We start from the raw sequence: 13,569 nt of genomic DNA, 5'->3' as shown, positions 1-13,569 counted from the left end.
AACCACATTTTATACTACGGAACTACTAGGGAACCACATTTTATACCCCGGAACCATTACGGAACCACATTTTATACGCCGGAAACACTAGGGAACCACATTTTCTACCCCGGATCCACTACGGAACCACATTTTATACCCCGAAACCACTAGGGAACCACATTTTCTACTCCGGAACTACTAGGGAACCACATTTTCTACCCCGGAACCACTACGGAACCACATTTTATACTACGGAACCACTAGGAGGGGTATATTTGTCCTAAAAGCCATCTTCTCTCACATGACAACACCTTTTTTATAATTTTCAAATCACTACCCTTTATTCACAATTTAGACAAAACTTTGCATTTTTTTAATAAATTTTCCTTGTTAAAACTCAAAATTCTACCATGTGGTGTTTGACGTAGAGAAAATCAACCACATTCGAACTCTATATCCTACAATATTCTCTATAGCTCACCGTGATTCAATATGGCCCTACAGGGTCCACATCTATAGTGACAGCTGTCCTTCTCCCTAGGCCTGGAATCGGGGAACATTCGAGCATTGATTATGGGTATTTTTGTAATATGAAAATTACATAACTTCGTGTGCTAGGGTGAAACTTTTATTTTTTTATGAGTAAGCTGGGGTTAGGCAAGAACCTGACCGGATATCATTAAGAATAATGAAAATGTACAGAGATTAAGGAGGCTCAAAAGCCAGCAAAAGGGAACAAGCTCCCACATACAAAAGAGAAAATAAAACAATAACCCAAGAACCCGCTTTGGCCAGAAGAATGCACACTTATATATGAGCATATTTAACTTCGTTTCGGTCCTCTTCGATGAGATGAAGGAGATGGGGAGTGGAGAGCTGTACCGGAATATCAGGTTCCTTCAAGGGAAAATTTACCTTGGAGAGCATATCGGCAGGGCTATTTCCTTCCCTCCAGGAATGCGATATTCTCCAAGCCTCGCAATGTTGAAGAGATTTGAAGATAGCAGAGACTATATTCAAGCATTTCCATGGAGTGTTTGTTTTCATGAAGATGATGTCAACTGCGAAAAGGGAATCTGACTCAATCCAAATCCTAGGGAGGGGGGGGGGGGGGGGGATAGCACTGCCCCTCTTTGTAATAGGGATTTGGTAGGGACCATCGCAGAAGGTTGTGGAAGGGCTGTTGCATGGGAGTGCAGCCACATATTTTATCTTATTTAATTAATTCATCTGAGCCTCCGGTGGCTGCACTCTCCTTCGATTTGTGTACTTGTTTGACTCCTATGGCATTTGGTCTTTCCGTGTTTGTGTTAATCTTCGATTGAATTTTTTACAACAGTCGCCTTCTTGAATCCCTATTTCGAGCATGTCTGGTTCCTGTCATCACTATCATCTGATTATGAATGATTATGAAGAATTGCTCATTCCATGAATTACTCCTCTTTTCCTTTCATTCTATTCAGTTTTCAAAAGGAAAAAAATGACATTATTGTGGATTTTTTTACCGTCACCCTCTTATTTTTGTCGTTTCCAACCATCTCTCTCTCATTCATGTATATACCATTCAAATGGTTTGAATGTTCGGCCGACATCAGCCAATAGAAAAGAAGGCTAGTCAAATATTTTCGATGTTTCTAGTAAGAACCACAACATGGGATAGTAATATACTCACGTGCTTCTCTTCTTCCTTTTCTCAAAACCCTAACCTTATGAAGCTTCCTTTGCCCTTGATATATAGACCATGTTTGATCTGATGAAATTGCCCATACAGAACGTTCCTTGAGGGCGTATATGGTGCAGTTGTTTTTTTCTTTTGGTTCGATTTCAGTGTTTCAAGAAACTATTTTTTTTTGTCAAAGAAAAAAAAGAGGAATGCTAAACTCAAAGGCGCCGTTGTAAAAACCCAGCCACAAGGGCACCCACTGGATCCATATCATCCAATTGCATAGATTAAGGTACTGAATGTGTGCCTGATGAAGTCCAGTGTCTTTCAAAATGTACAGTGGGGCCCACTTCATAGTATGATCAAAGCCTTTCATTTGTTGGGCACAAGAAATAGGTTGTATTGTACCCTGTAGATCATGTCCACATGATGATCTACGGAGAACATCCTATCCACGCACACACAACATTCAAAATCTCATATAAAGGTTTGATGAATGCAATTGGGTGGCGTGGATCAAATGGAACACCCTCGCGGCGGCGGGATTTTTGCAAGGGTGCCCTTCAATTTAGCATTCCTCATAAAAAAAATAAACAAATAAACCAAATGCCACATGGCCGTCCTGATCAAGACTTATGCCACTTGTCGCGAAGGAGGAGTGGTGCAATCAACAACCAGTGGCAGCCTATGGCGTGGGTCAAATGCCATCACCAATTTCAAATCTACTTAGGAGAATAAAGGGGTCCCTTTCAGTTGCTAATGTGGTGGGTTTTCTAATACTAATAAGGCAATTAGACTGACGTAATGTGGGGGGTTTTCTACACCATAGCTTTTTGTCGTTGGGAGAAACATGATAGAGTTCAAAACGAATCCTTTTAACATATACGTATTATAAAGATTACAAAAGTTGGTTTACCAAGAGGGTATCCGAGATAAATAAACTAAAAGACAAAATTGCGTAGCTCAAGGGTTTGGTGAAAGCATTGGCGTAGCAATGTCACTTATCATAGTATGAGTGTAAAATGTCACTTATCATTGTATAAGTGTAACGTGAAGAATGTGAAAACAACGAATTACTACAAAAGCTTAAGCCAATGGAGAAGGCATTATTTAATCTTTTGTACTTTAACACTCCCCTTCAGATGTGGCCCTCTTTTTAGGGTCGGCCTACATGTGGCACATGTGGCACTTCTTTTTGGATCGGCCATTACATGTGAGATTTTTAATATCAAGGAGTTTTGAAACCGAGACATTTGCTCTGATACCATGTGAAAACAAACAAATTACACCAAAAATCTTAAGCCGTTGGAGAAGGTTTTATTTAATCTTTTATACTTTAACAAAGAAATGTTCCGTTCTTCACCCACAATCTTAAGCATAGTTCCATTATTTAGGGATGGTCGCTCTAACCACAAACCAACTACGGTTTCATCCACTATCAGTGTTTAAAAACACGGATGCTGGTCAAAATGTAGCAGAGAGAGAGAGGCACGTGGTGTTGGAGCCGCTCATACAAATGCATGTTTCTTTGAAGAATATTTTCAACAGCAGCCAAAGAAAGTTTTTTTTTTCAACATGTGACATGAAACTGTAGGCCAGATTGTGACCGACCTCTCAAAATCCCGAGTCCACAACATAGAAAGTTTCCTTTTTAATCCTTGGAACAACTAAAGGCATTCATGGGGCGTACATCTGCCAAAAAGCTTGCACAAGCCAATTAAAAGGAAAACACAAGCTGGGTCTGCGCAATTATTAAAACATGGTTGTCCTGATATCGTTTCCATTTTTGCTATCACGATAATGGTAAAAAGGCATTCTTTAGTCCTAAAGGGCATAGGGATGCAAGCATGAAAATCTAGACTCTTGATATTGTACGACGTCATATGTTTGTCCAATTAGGAACAGACATACAATGTATCTATAAGATAAATGATAGCAAAAAACAATGGTGTATCTTGACAGAACCCGAATGAGGTTGGTCAACACCGCCCTTATACCGCCCTTATAGGCAAGTGGCTGTGGAGATTTGGGAAAGAGAAAAACCAGTTATGGACCAAAGTATAGGAAGAAAGTACAAGTTTTCTAGCAGGAATTGGATATCAGATGATAGATACAGAAGCAGACCACTGCCTCTATGGAGAGACATATTAAAAACTTAACAAAAATTTATGGACAGCATTAGATTCCGAGTGTAAAAAGGCAATAGATGGTGCTCTGAGGCTCCCCTCAACAACCTCTTCCTTGACTTGTTTTGGAGAACGAAGTGTTTGTTAAAGACTGTTTTGAAAGAAAAGAATGTCGAGTAGATTAGATCGTCAATTTCAGAAGGAATAGAGATAGATAGAGTGGCTCAATTCACCATATTCTCGAGTACTCTACCTGCATCAGCAAGACTGAAAGTGATAAAAAGGGTTTGAATCTGGAGCATTTCTGACATCTTCAGATAAAAAATTTCTTCGAAAAAATTAACCCTGAAAAGGATTCTTCCAGTGTTTTGGCTAACTTTGTTCCATGGATTTTTTTTTTCCATAATTTTTTACCAGGTCCAAACAGCTTCTTATAGAAAGAAGTTTGAATGCGAAACAAAAGATGAGAGAATTAGAATGATAAGAAAGAGAAAACATACATTAAAAATGAAATCTGCAATGTTGCTAACAAATAGCGATCAACTAGTATCATAAAAACTGCAAAGCTATCAAAATTCGACCAAGGAAAGACAGCTTTTTCATCTCCAACAAAGTCTATAAACGATTAGAGCAATCTATAATAAAAAAGACAACCAACGTCAAAGATTTTCCTATCAAATATAAAAGCAATGAAAATTCTACTTCAGGTTTGAAGAGGGCTCCTTAATTGACTTGACATTCGTAGTGGACTGAGCTTCTTGTGTGGGATTAAGCTCATCCCAAGCATCAATCCACGTGACCATGGCATCTGCAAGCTTTTGGAAGTAGGGGTCCACATGGGCCAACTTCTCGTTCACTAGTTTGGAGAGCTCAAGATAGCATTTTTGCACAGTGGTGCATTCCTTTGGGAGAACAACAGATTGAAAGAAGGGAATCAACTCTTCTTGCCAGTAAATACCCTTGTATTCCTTCTTCAAGTTAACAAACGGGTTGCTTGCCTTGCTATGCCATATGTATGGCAAGCCAGTCTTCACCCCCAAACCTAGATGGTCACAGATCACCTACAAATCAAATGAAAGTAAAAGAGATAGAATTAATCAGTCAAGAAAGCGATTTATGCTTTAATAGAATATATTCAGGGGCACACATTAGTGTTTGTTAGTATAGCCTTACTGATAGAGAGGGGGGGGGGGGTGTGCGGGCGGCGCACTACCCCTATTAGTGAGGGCGAAGAGCTGAGATTGTAGGCAACAATATAGCTTCATACTCATGCGAAGAGCTGAGATTGAAGTAACGACAGGGGAATTAGTAAACTTTGAATAGGGTACCATAGGCATTGTTCTAAATTTGGAATCACTAATAGGGGTGTGCGGGCGGCGCACTACCCCTATTAGTGAGGGCGAAGAGCTGAGATTGTAGGCAACAATATAGCTTCATACTCATGCGAAGAGCTGAGATTGAAGTAACGACAGGGGAATTAGTAAACTTTGAATAGGGTACCATAGGCATTGTTCTAAATTTGGAATCACACATATTGTCATACGTACGCATTGCTCTAAATGTGGAATCACACCTACTGAAGGAAGGTGAAATTTCAGCTTCTGAATCTCGGTTAATTGAATCTCCCTTTTCTGGCATTATTTCAAGAGATGTTCCATATATGAGCTTCTTTAAATGGGGCTTACATAAATTACATAGAGAAACACCCTGCATGAACTATTTCTAACTCTCCAATTGTTTTCCTCCGAAAGGTAACTTTCCAAATGCACGAGCCATTTTCACTGTCCAAATGGTTTGAATCAGTGTTTCAAAACATGAATGCGGGTCAAAACACGGCCAAAGTAAATTCTAGTTGGATTGGCACGACAAGGCCAAGTAGTCGATTGACGTGGTCATAACTTGGGAGAGTCCAAGGAGTTTTGATTGACTTTGGTGGGCATAACGCAGAATTGGACAGGAACACGGCAAAGGTAAAATGGAGTTGACTCGGGGGAGTTTTGAAACTACTGTATGGTTTGAATGCACATCAATTTTGGGCACCCAATCAATAGGTAACTCTTGGATCGGTCTTATGCTAAAAATCAGTGAGTGGATGTTCATAACCACCAAATCAATTGCCAGCTCAGTAGACTTATGGACAATGATCCAAAATACATTGATTGGAGATTTTGTTCATAATAATATTCGATAGCTGCAATTTTTGGGCTGTGATTCATTTAGGAGGATATATCCATAGGACAGTGGAGATGATTTGAATGTGGAACAGCAGATACTGAAACTTTATGCATCAATTTTGGTGATTCATTCATACTCAAGATCATTCATCAAATGTAAAATTTAAAAATGAAATAGATAATGTAAAAAAATAATTCGCATGGTAACAAGGATTGGAAGGGCATCCTCTCAAGGTTTGGAATTTCTTGGGTTTTCCCATCTAAGGTTGGTTTTGGGTGCCCAGGAAGAAAAAAGGAAAAAACCTTTGGGAGGTATGTCTTTTAGGCACTTTTTGGGTTCTTTGAAAAAGAGGAATGCAAGAGTGTTTGAGGGTGTCTCCAAATCATCCTCCTCCTTATTCATCGAGGTAATAGCCTTGACCATTACCTGGGTAAAAAGCCTTCCTCCTTTCCGTTTTATCTCGGCTTATGATTTATGAGTGGGGTGGAAGGAAATTTGTTTTAGTGTTGAGAGGCACCCTACTATAGTGCAGGAATGGCAACCACCGTCTCAAGGGATGTTGAAGTTGAACTTTGATGGATCCAGTCTGGGCAACCCGGACCCGCTGGTATAGGAGGTATGCTCAGGGACAATGGAGATGGAGTTTTGTGGGAGTTCTCAGGGCCCATTGGGACAGCGGACGCCAGTGAGGCTGAGGTACGAGCTGTTCACCAGGGGATTAAAAGATTGGGAAGGGATGACCTAAACAAGGTAATAGTGGAGGGCAACTCTCTCAACACAATCCGTTGGCTCAGAGGATCCGTTGTTCCCTCTTCGCGTTTTGATCATTCTTTTGATGAGATTCAAGATAAAATTAATAAATGGTCTGTCATTTTTATGCATGTTAGGAGATCAGCGAATACTGTGGCTGATTGCCTGGCTAGGGAAGATGTGCCTGGCTAGGGAAGATGTAGAAAAGCAAGCTTGGGATTTTTTTATTTTTTGCCTCCATGAGTTTAGGCCTTTGTTATTCAGTTTTTGTATTTTCCTTTCTTTTTCTTCATTCACTGTAATTTTGGGGTTGACCTCCCCAGTCGTCCTTGTTATGAATGAAATTTGCAACCATTAAAAAAAAGAAAAAAGGAGAAGACATTTGTAAGATACCTTGCAACACCATCCTGCCCACATGTCATCATATCTGCCAATGGGTTGGCCATCTCCCATCAGCCCAAAATACATAGCAGGGCCTATGAGCTCCCTGTTAAACCCTAGGTTCATCCCACACATTGGAAACAGTGTGCCTTTTGGTATTGTCAGCACAGCATCAACATACCTGTATCAAGGAGAGAAATACATAAAAAATGCTCCCTATAAATGCCCAAAGTCAAAGACTTTCTGAAAGTCCTTAAGCCTCCATGGATTTTTAGAGTGGATTTAGTATAACAATTTTACAGTTTCTGGTTTGTTTTTTTTTCCTTGAAGTAGGATTTAAAAAGTGGGTTCATATTGAGACTAAGTTGGAAAACTTCTCTATAATGTGTTGGACATGGTATATTTAGTGCTGATTTTGTTAAATAACATTTGATTGCCAGTTTGGCGTTTCATTTGGGAGCTCTACAACATGAAACTATGTTCTATGAACTCCACAAACATGTACATATTAATCTTCTAAGAATATGGTGAGCCGTTCCACATTTGTGACAAATTACTAGCAACATGATTTCAACTCTGTGCTTCGAGCAGGTGAACTTTTAGATGAACGTGGGCTATCAAAACATCTGACAGATGGTGGCACAGTTTTTCCAACCATCAGTATTAGAGTGATCAATCATTATTTCGAGAGATACAGTCCAAAGCTGAAAAGCTAAGTGGGCTATTGGGTAAGTGATCTAAATATGATTCTCAAAGTTGCACGATTCACCTATATGTTTGTGATGAAGGTGTTGATTGGAATTCAAAACCGAACCAGTTTTCATGCTTGATTGGAGGTACATGTGCTAGGGCATATAAAATTGGAGCTCCCTCAACAGTGTAGGAATAACAAAGTTATGCAATCTAACACGAGGTTGATTGGAGTGACACAGATCCAGTTGGGGAGATCGTGAAAAACATGCATTTTAGAGGGTATATAATGCAATGCAGGTGATTGGGATTAAGAACAACATTGTCACAAGGAGAGCAATTCAATGGTTCACAACTTTTAACTTATTCTTAGCAATGAACCATACAAACAGAGAATGTTGACTTATTGTAATAATTAGCCCTTGCTAATTCCTCAAACTTGAAATGTTAGCATTTTACCTTGGTAAGTTCATGATACTTGTTGAATCGAGTGAATGATTCTAAACCTTAGTGAGTTTGAGGTTGTACTGTAGGGTTAATATGGTGACCAAGCATCTGTATCAGCCTAGATCCTCTACAGAGAAAATTAAATAAACAGGGCCTACATAGGGGTTTGAAGCCTCGCAGAAACTCTTGTAATAATATATCGGTAAACAATATGGAATGATTAGATTTCCTTTACAAACTAGTGAAGTCATATCGTAGTTCGAGGGAATTGCCATGAAGTCATGTCACAGTTGTATGGAATTGCCATAGTAATCCTGATGTCTCAAGAACAATAACAACATTTTCAGCCAAAAAACATCTTTGCATAACTTGTAATGAATAATTAAGCTAAAATTTCTTGAAGGAGCTTAAAGAAGATCACCCCATCAAAATGAAGTAGATAATAGATGTCAATTCATAAGAAAATTCTAATTTAAGAACGAGCAAGCCCTGCTAGGTTTGGTAAAGTTGATTTAAAGTAAGCATTCACCCAGTGTTCCTATGTATCTCATTTAAATTTATTCTTTTTAGCACATGGGGTATGGTTTTATATTTCCTACTTCCTACCAATCGCCATTAATATTATTTTTGGTGGATTTATAGTCAATACATCCTACTGGACATGAGATATTTCCAGGTGGATATTGTAAAGTGCCTAAAATTTTCCAACAACTAAGCTAATCCAAAATAGGGTGAATAGGGTTTTGTCCAAAAATATAAAGATAAGTTATCCAAAAAAGGTCAAACTCGCATTTTGTTAAAAAACCTGCAAATTCATTAGGTAGTAGCTTATGAGAGGTAGACCAACACAATCAAACTAATCTTATTACTGAAAAAAAAAAAAAAAATTAGACCAAGAAATATTGTTGGCACTTGTGAACTAGATTCAAAATTTATATGGTATAGATGCAATATCTATGATTTGTGGACACGGACACGAAGTGTCGGACACGGCAAATCCCCAAACTTTAGAAACGGGGACACGGCTAAGATAGAAAGTACAAGTAATCATGATTTGTGAATATGGATTCGTGTGTCTAGTTTCGACACGGATACGAGTTGTCTAAATGAGGTAAACACAATATTCAATAAAAAAACAGAATGTCACACTTGACACGGTACAAAAACATGTCCACACACCCACATTAGGTCTAACAATTTCAGGAATACAAGTAAAAGTGTCCAAAGGAGTGTTGACACGTGTGGACACGCGTGTCGTGTCGGACACGACAGGACACGTGAGTCGGCAATAAATTCGAGGTGTCGGCCAAATCATAGTGTAATATCATACTTACACAATCTAATGAGGTTAATGGCAGTGAGATGATTCAGTAGGGAAGAGTGTGGCGAATAAACTCTGAATAGTAGTGAATGCAACTGCATCATTATCTCAAGGAGATGACCCAAAATAAGCTTTTCCGAAAAAAAAGTAGTCAGAAGTTGGTCGGAGCTTCTAGTAGTGATTTTGGAACAACATTTGAATGAGGGCTATGATGTTACATCATCAAGTTGACAAGTTCAATATCCTAGATTATGCTGGAGTTTTGGTATTATCTAGCATCTGAAATAGGCTTTATGGATTGGGTTTGCATGCAGAAAATTTCTAACAGCTAAAAGCAGGTTATTGATCAGACAGAGAGGAGCATTCCATCTGTACGACTTTAGTTACGATCAACCCACGTTTCCCATCAATCAGACAAAAATAACAATACAGCAATTGGACACCAGAGATGATTTATGCACTGAGTTTTAGTGTATGTCTAGTACACAGGTCAACCTTAAGAAAAAAACTTCATAAACGATCAAATGAGAAAAAAAAATGAGGCAGAGTGCCACCCTCCCAAACCAAGACAAGATACACAAAGGAAGACCAACCATCAGAGAAAATGCAGGAAATGAAATCAAACATTCAAAACCTGAAAGAAAGGGGAAAAAGAAAAGAAAAAGAACATACAATCGAATCTACCCAATTCCATTTCTTTTGTTAATTATTTGTTTCAAACTCAAAAGGCCAAGATGCAGTAATAAAGCCCATGAAGCCTAATTGCCCAAATCCAAATCCAAACTCCAAATTCTTGTTAGGAATTGTAAATAAAAAAAAATGTTTATGGATTTGTGAAAAGTCTTTGTGTTATTCTAGGATAGTTATTATGTGTTGAAAATGTAAGTCCTTGTATGTATTCTAGAGCTCACTCTTAATGTCTAAACAAGGAGAAGAGCCTAAACAACAAGCACAACCACATCCAGCCAATGAAATCAGATAAAATAAAAAACCCAGATCAAGGATAAGATCAAAATCAGAAATACCAACCTGGTATCCATAGGTATTAGTCCCACTCCCGCCCTAAAATGGGGTGGGGATACCCTATATCATCATCAAAAAAAAAATACCAACCTGGTGTTGCGTTCGAGTGGCTTGACGAGCTGTGTGGGAGCATCGTAGTCAGGGATATTAAGCCAAAGGCCATGTGATATGGCTGTGGGAACACCTTCTCTGAAGCTAAAAGGGTATCCTCTAACGAAATCTGCACCTTCTCGATATGGGTCATAGAGTGTGTTGAAGAATAATGGTGTTGATGGTGTTAAAAGATTACGAATGTGCTGTGACAAGGCATTGATCTCCTTCCCGCTTGGATCCTTTGCAACCTGTTTTTGCATTCCAAAAAAAAAAAAAAAAACCAGAGTCATCCAACTCTGCCCCGACTCGCCATAGAAACCGGGTTGACTCGGAGCGACCCAAACCGACTCACCTTGTAGATATGGTGTTTTTTCAAAAAGTACAGAACCGCATACCATAAATAGGTTTTGCCCATAAAATCATTTCCATGGGATGATCCTATTACGGTGTGGCCCAACAAATGAAGGGTTTGGATCATCCTATGAAGTGGGCCGTTCAGTACTTTTTGAAAAAATATTGGACAATTAGGCCACACATCATATAAAATCTCCACCTTGTGGGTCCCAGCCTATGCCAGAAAAATCTATCAACCGGATTTTCCTGCTGAATCGTGGACCGTTGCTGTTAAAATCCAACAGTCCACGTTCAGCTCATGTAGAGCATGGAGAGCCATGGGCCCACTTTAGATAAAAAATAATTGTACGGATCAAACAATCCTGACCGTTGCTTCAATGGACTACTATCTAACAAAATCATTTTTTGCCACTCATTGTGAGACTAGTGTTCAAAATGATCCAACCGTCTGAACAATTCAATTTTACCTAAAAAATGATCCTAGACGTATAAAATACCATATCGTCGTGTAATGTTGTTTTTAATCATCCCGTTGCAAAGCTGCCACTTGGACGGCAGGGATTGTCCAGGCAGAGCAAGATGGGATTAAGATTATTGATGCCACGTGGCAAAACAGCTATGCAGCTCAATGTTACAAAAAGTTAGGTTGTCGAAATTAGCAAGATTTACGGGGTACGGTGCATCCAAGCTGGACCCAATACATAAAGATGTGGCATCAAATCTCTTCTCTATGGTGGGCCCCACCGTAGAGATCTGACATCAATGTTGAAGAAAGGGAAATGATATATTCTCCCCCATTTCTTCTCCAGGACACCTCCTTGCAGTGTAAAAAAAAGAGTAGTCAGAACGCAACTCATAAATAATAGAGAGGGCGCCTCAAGGAAGAAAGGGGGGAGAATATATAACGTAATGCCTCCCTGAAATGATATGGACACCCTTTTGTCATGGCCCCCACTGCCCGCATAAAGATTCGGCATCAATGTTAAAGAAAGGGAAATGATATATTCACCCCTTTTTCTTCCCTTGGCCACTCCTGCTTTGTAGTGTAAACTGTAAAAAGACTCGTAAGTCATAATTATAAGACAGGGGTGGCCCACGAAAGAAAAAGGGGACGAATATTATAAAGAAATGCCGCCAACTCGTAAGTCCCAATTTCCGAACGGCTGCGAGAAACCAGGACGATTCTCCGAGTCAACCCGGCCAACTCCAACCGAGTCAAATAAAACTGAAAAAGAAGAGAGAAAGAAGAAAGCAGGAAAGTATACTACTCACAAAGCAATCATCATCAATAGTGTAGATATATTTCTTCTTAGAAACCAAGAACCCAAAGCAACGGCAAGCAGAATCCTTGAAGGAGATACAGCTGGCCTTGGGTCCCAGAATGTTGTTCACATCGTTCCTATTATACAGCTCGTAATCGAACCCATCAGGAACTCGGACCGTCCGTGACGGATCTCCGTCTTGGACGATGATAAGATGGTAGGGCTCAAAAAATGGCCTCCACATCTCTAAAAAATCTAAGTTTCTTATAGTGGGGATCACGATGTCGAGTTCGTCTTTCAGTGGGGGCACGATCTGGCTCGAAGGGGTTGCCATGGTGCGCACGATAAGAAGATCTGGGGTGCGCACGATAAGCAGAGGAAGAGAGAGGGGGTAAGAGAGAGAGAGGGATGGGGGTGTGCTTTAATGGAGAGAGAAGGCGTGGGTTTCGTTTATTGGAAACGAGTAGGGAGTGAAGAGAGAGAGAGAGAGGGCACATGGGAGGCTTGTTTAGCTGGACTTTTTCTGGTTTTAGTAAGGGAAATGATAAATTGGCTCCCTTTTATTTCCTTGGGACAGCCCATTCTAGGGTAAAACTTAAAAGAGTAGTGGGCTGTCCCAAGTAAAAATAGGAGCGAATATATCACCACCCTTTTTAGTAACGGTGCTTTTTAAAGAAAGGTTAAAAGGGAAATGAGTTTGTGATGGGACGTGGGGGATCCTTGATCTAGGCCGTTTATTAAAGTGGGGCCCATATATGGGATGGTTTTAACTAGCACTGTTCCGTTTTTGTTCCATTTTGGCTGTTTCTTTACGTTACATTGATGCTATGATTATTGATTAAGGATCGTGTAATTGGGGTGTGAGTTTGTTTTTTTATTATGAGGTGTAAGTAGGGCCCACTGGACGGGTGGTCCCCACCAACACACTAAACATGTGAGGGCGTTGTGATGTGACAAATGGGGCCGAAAGAGTTGTGATGGCGGGCGTGAGGGGAGCATTCAAATCAAATGAAAGGCTAATCTTTTATTTTCACCCTTTCAAGGGAATTCTCCTGCTCTTTCCACTCTCACAACTGTGTTCACAAATATTCGATTCCATGGAATATTATTTTTTATTCTTGCGAAGCATGCTCTAAGGCTCCATTCAGTTGCATTCCTCGGGTTGGAGAACTCAAGAAAATAACACGGAGAGAGTGAAAGGATAAAGGGGCGCATTTATCATTTCCCAAAATAAAAACGAGCCTGACCACAAATGTTTAAAATTAGCTTTAATGAAATGTTCAAATTAACTTTCTCAACAGA

General features: G+C 39.7%; 1 protein-coding gene across 1 annotated transcript; it reads right to left on the bottom strand.

The window, feature by feature from the left end:
- Window positions 1–4,249: 4,249 nt before the first annotated feature.
- LOC143847307 (UDP-arabinopyranose mutase 1-like) lies at window positions 4,250–12,773 on the bottom strand. The gene is made up of 4 exons (XM_077356099.1): window positions 12,278–12,773; window positions 10,649–10,899; window positions 7,090–7,258; window positions 4,250–4,832 (listed from the first exon to the last, which is right to left on the bottom strand). Exons 1-4 carry the CDS (start codon window positions 12,599–12,601, stop codon window positions 4,470–4,472), a joined length of 1,107 nt encoding a protein of 368 aa, XP_077212214.1. The 5' UTR covers window positions 12,602–12,773; the 3' UTR covers window positions 4,250–4,469.
- Between the last annotated feature and the right edge of the window lie 796 nt (window positions 12,774–13,569).

This window comes from Tasmannia lanceolata, unplaced genomic scaffold (genome assembly GCF_043159265.1).
Source record: "Tasmannia lanceolata isolate RefF3 unplaced genomic scaffold, GAP_Taslan_0.1 ptg000015l, whole genome shotgun sequence".
NCBI lineage: Eukaryota > Viridiplantae > Streptophyta > Magnoliopsida > Canellales > Winteraceae > Tasmannia > Tasmannia lanceolata.
Note: the sequence above shows the minus strand (reverse complement) of the source record. Positions and strands in the feature narration are given on the sequence as shown.

Coding starts and splice junctions, on each gene's coding strand:
- LOC143847307 (XM_077356099.1), bottom strand. CDS start 12,601: ATGGCAACCCCTTCGAGCCAGATCGTGCCCCCACTGAAAGACGAACTC. Junction 10,900..12,277: donor CTATTGATGATGATTGCTTT/GTGAGTAGTATA, acceptor ATGCAAAAACAG/GTTGCAAAGGATCCAAGCGG. Junction 7,259..10,648: donor CCACTCGAACGCAACACCAG/GTTGGTATTTTT, acceptor TCCTTGATACAG/GTATGTTGATGCTGTGCTGA.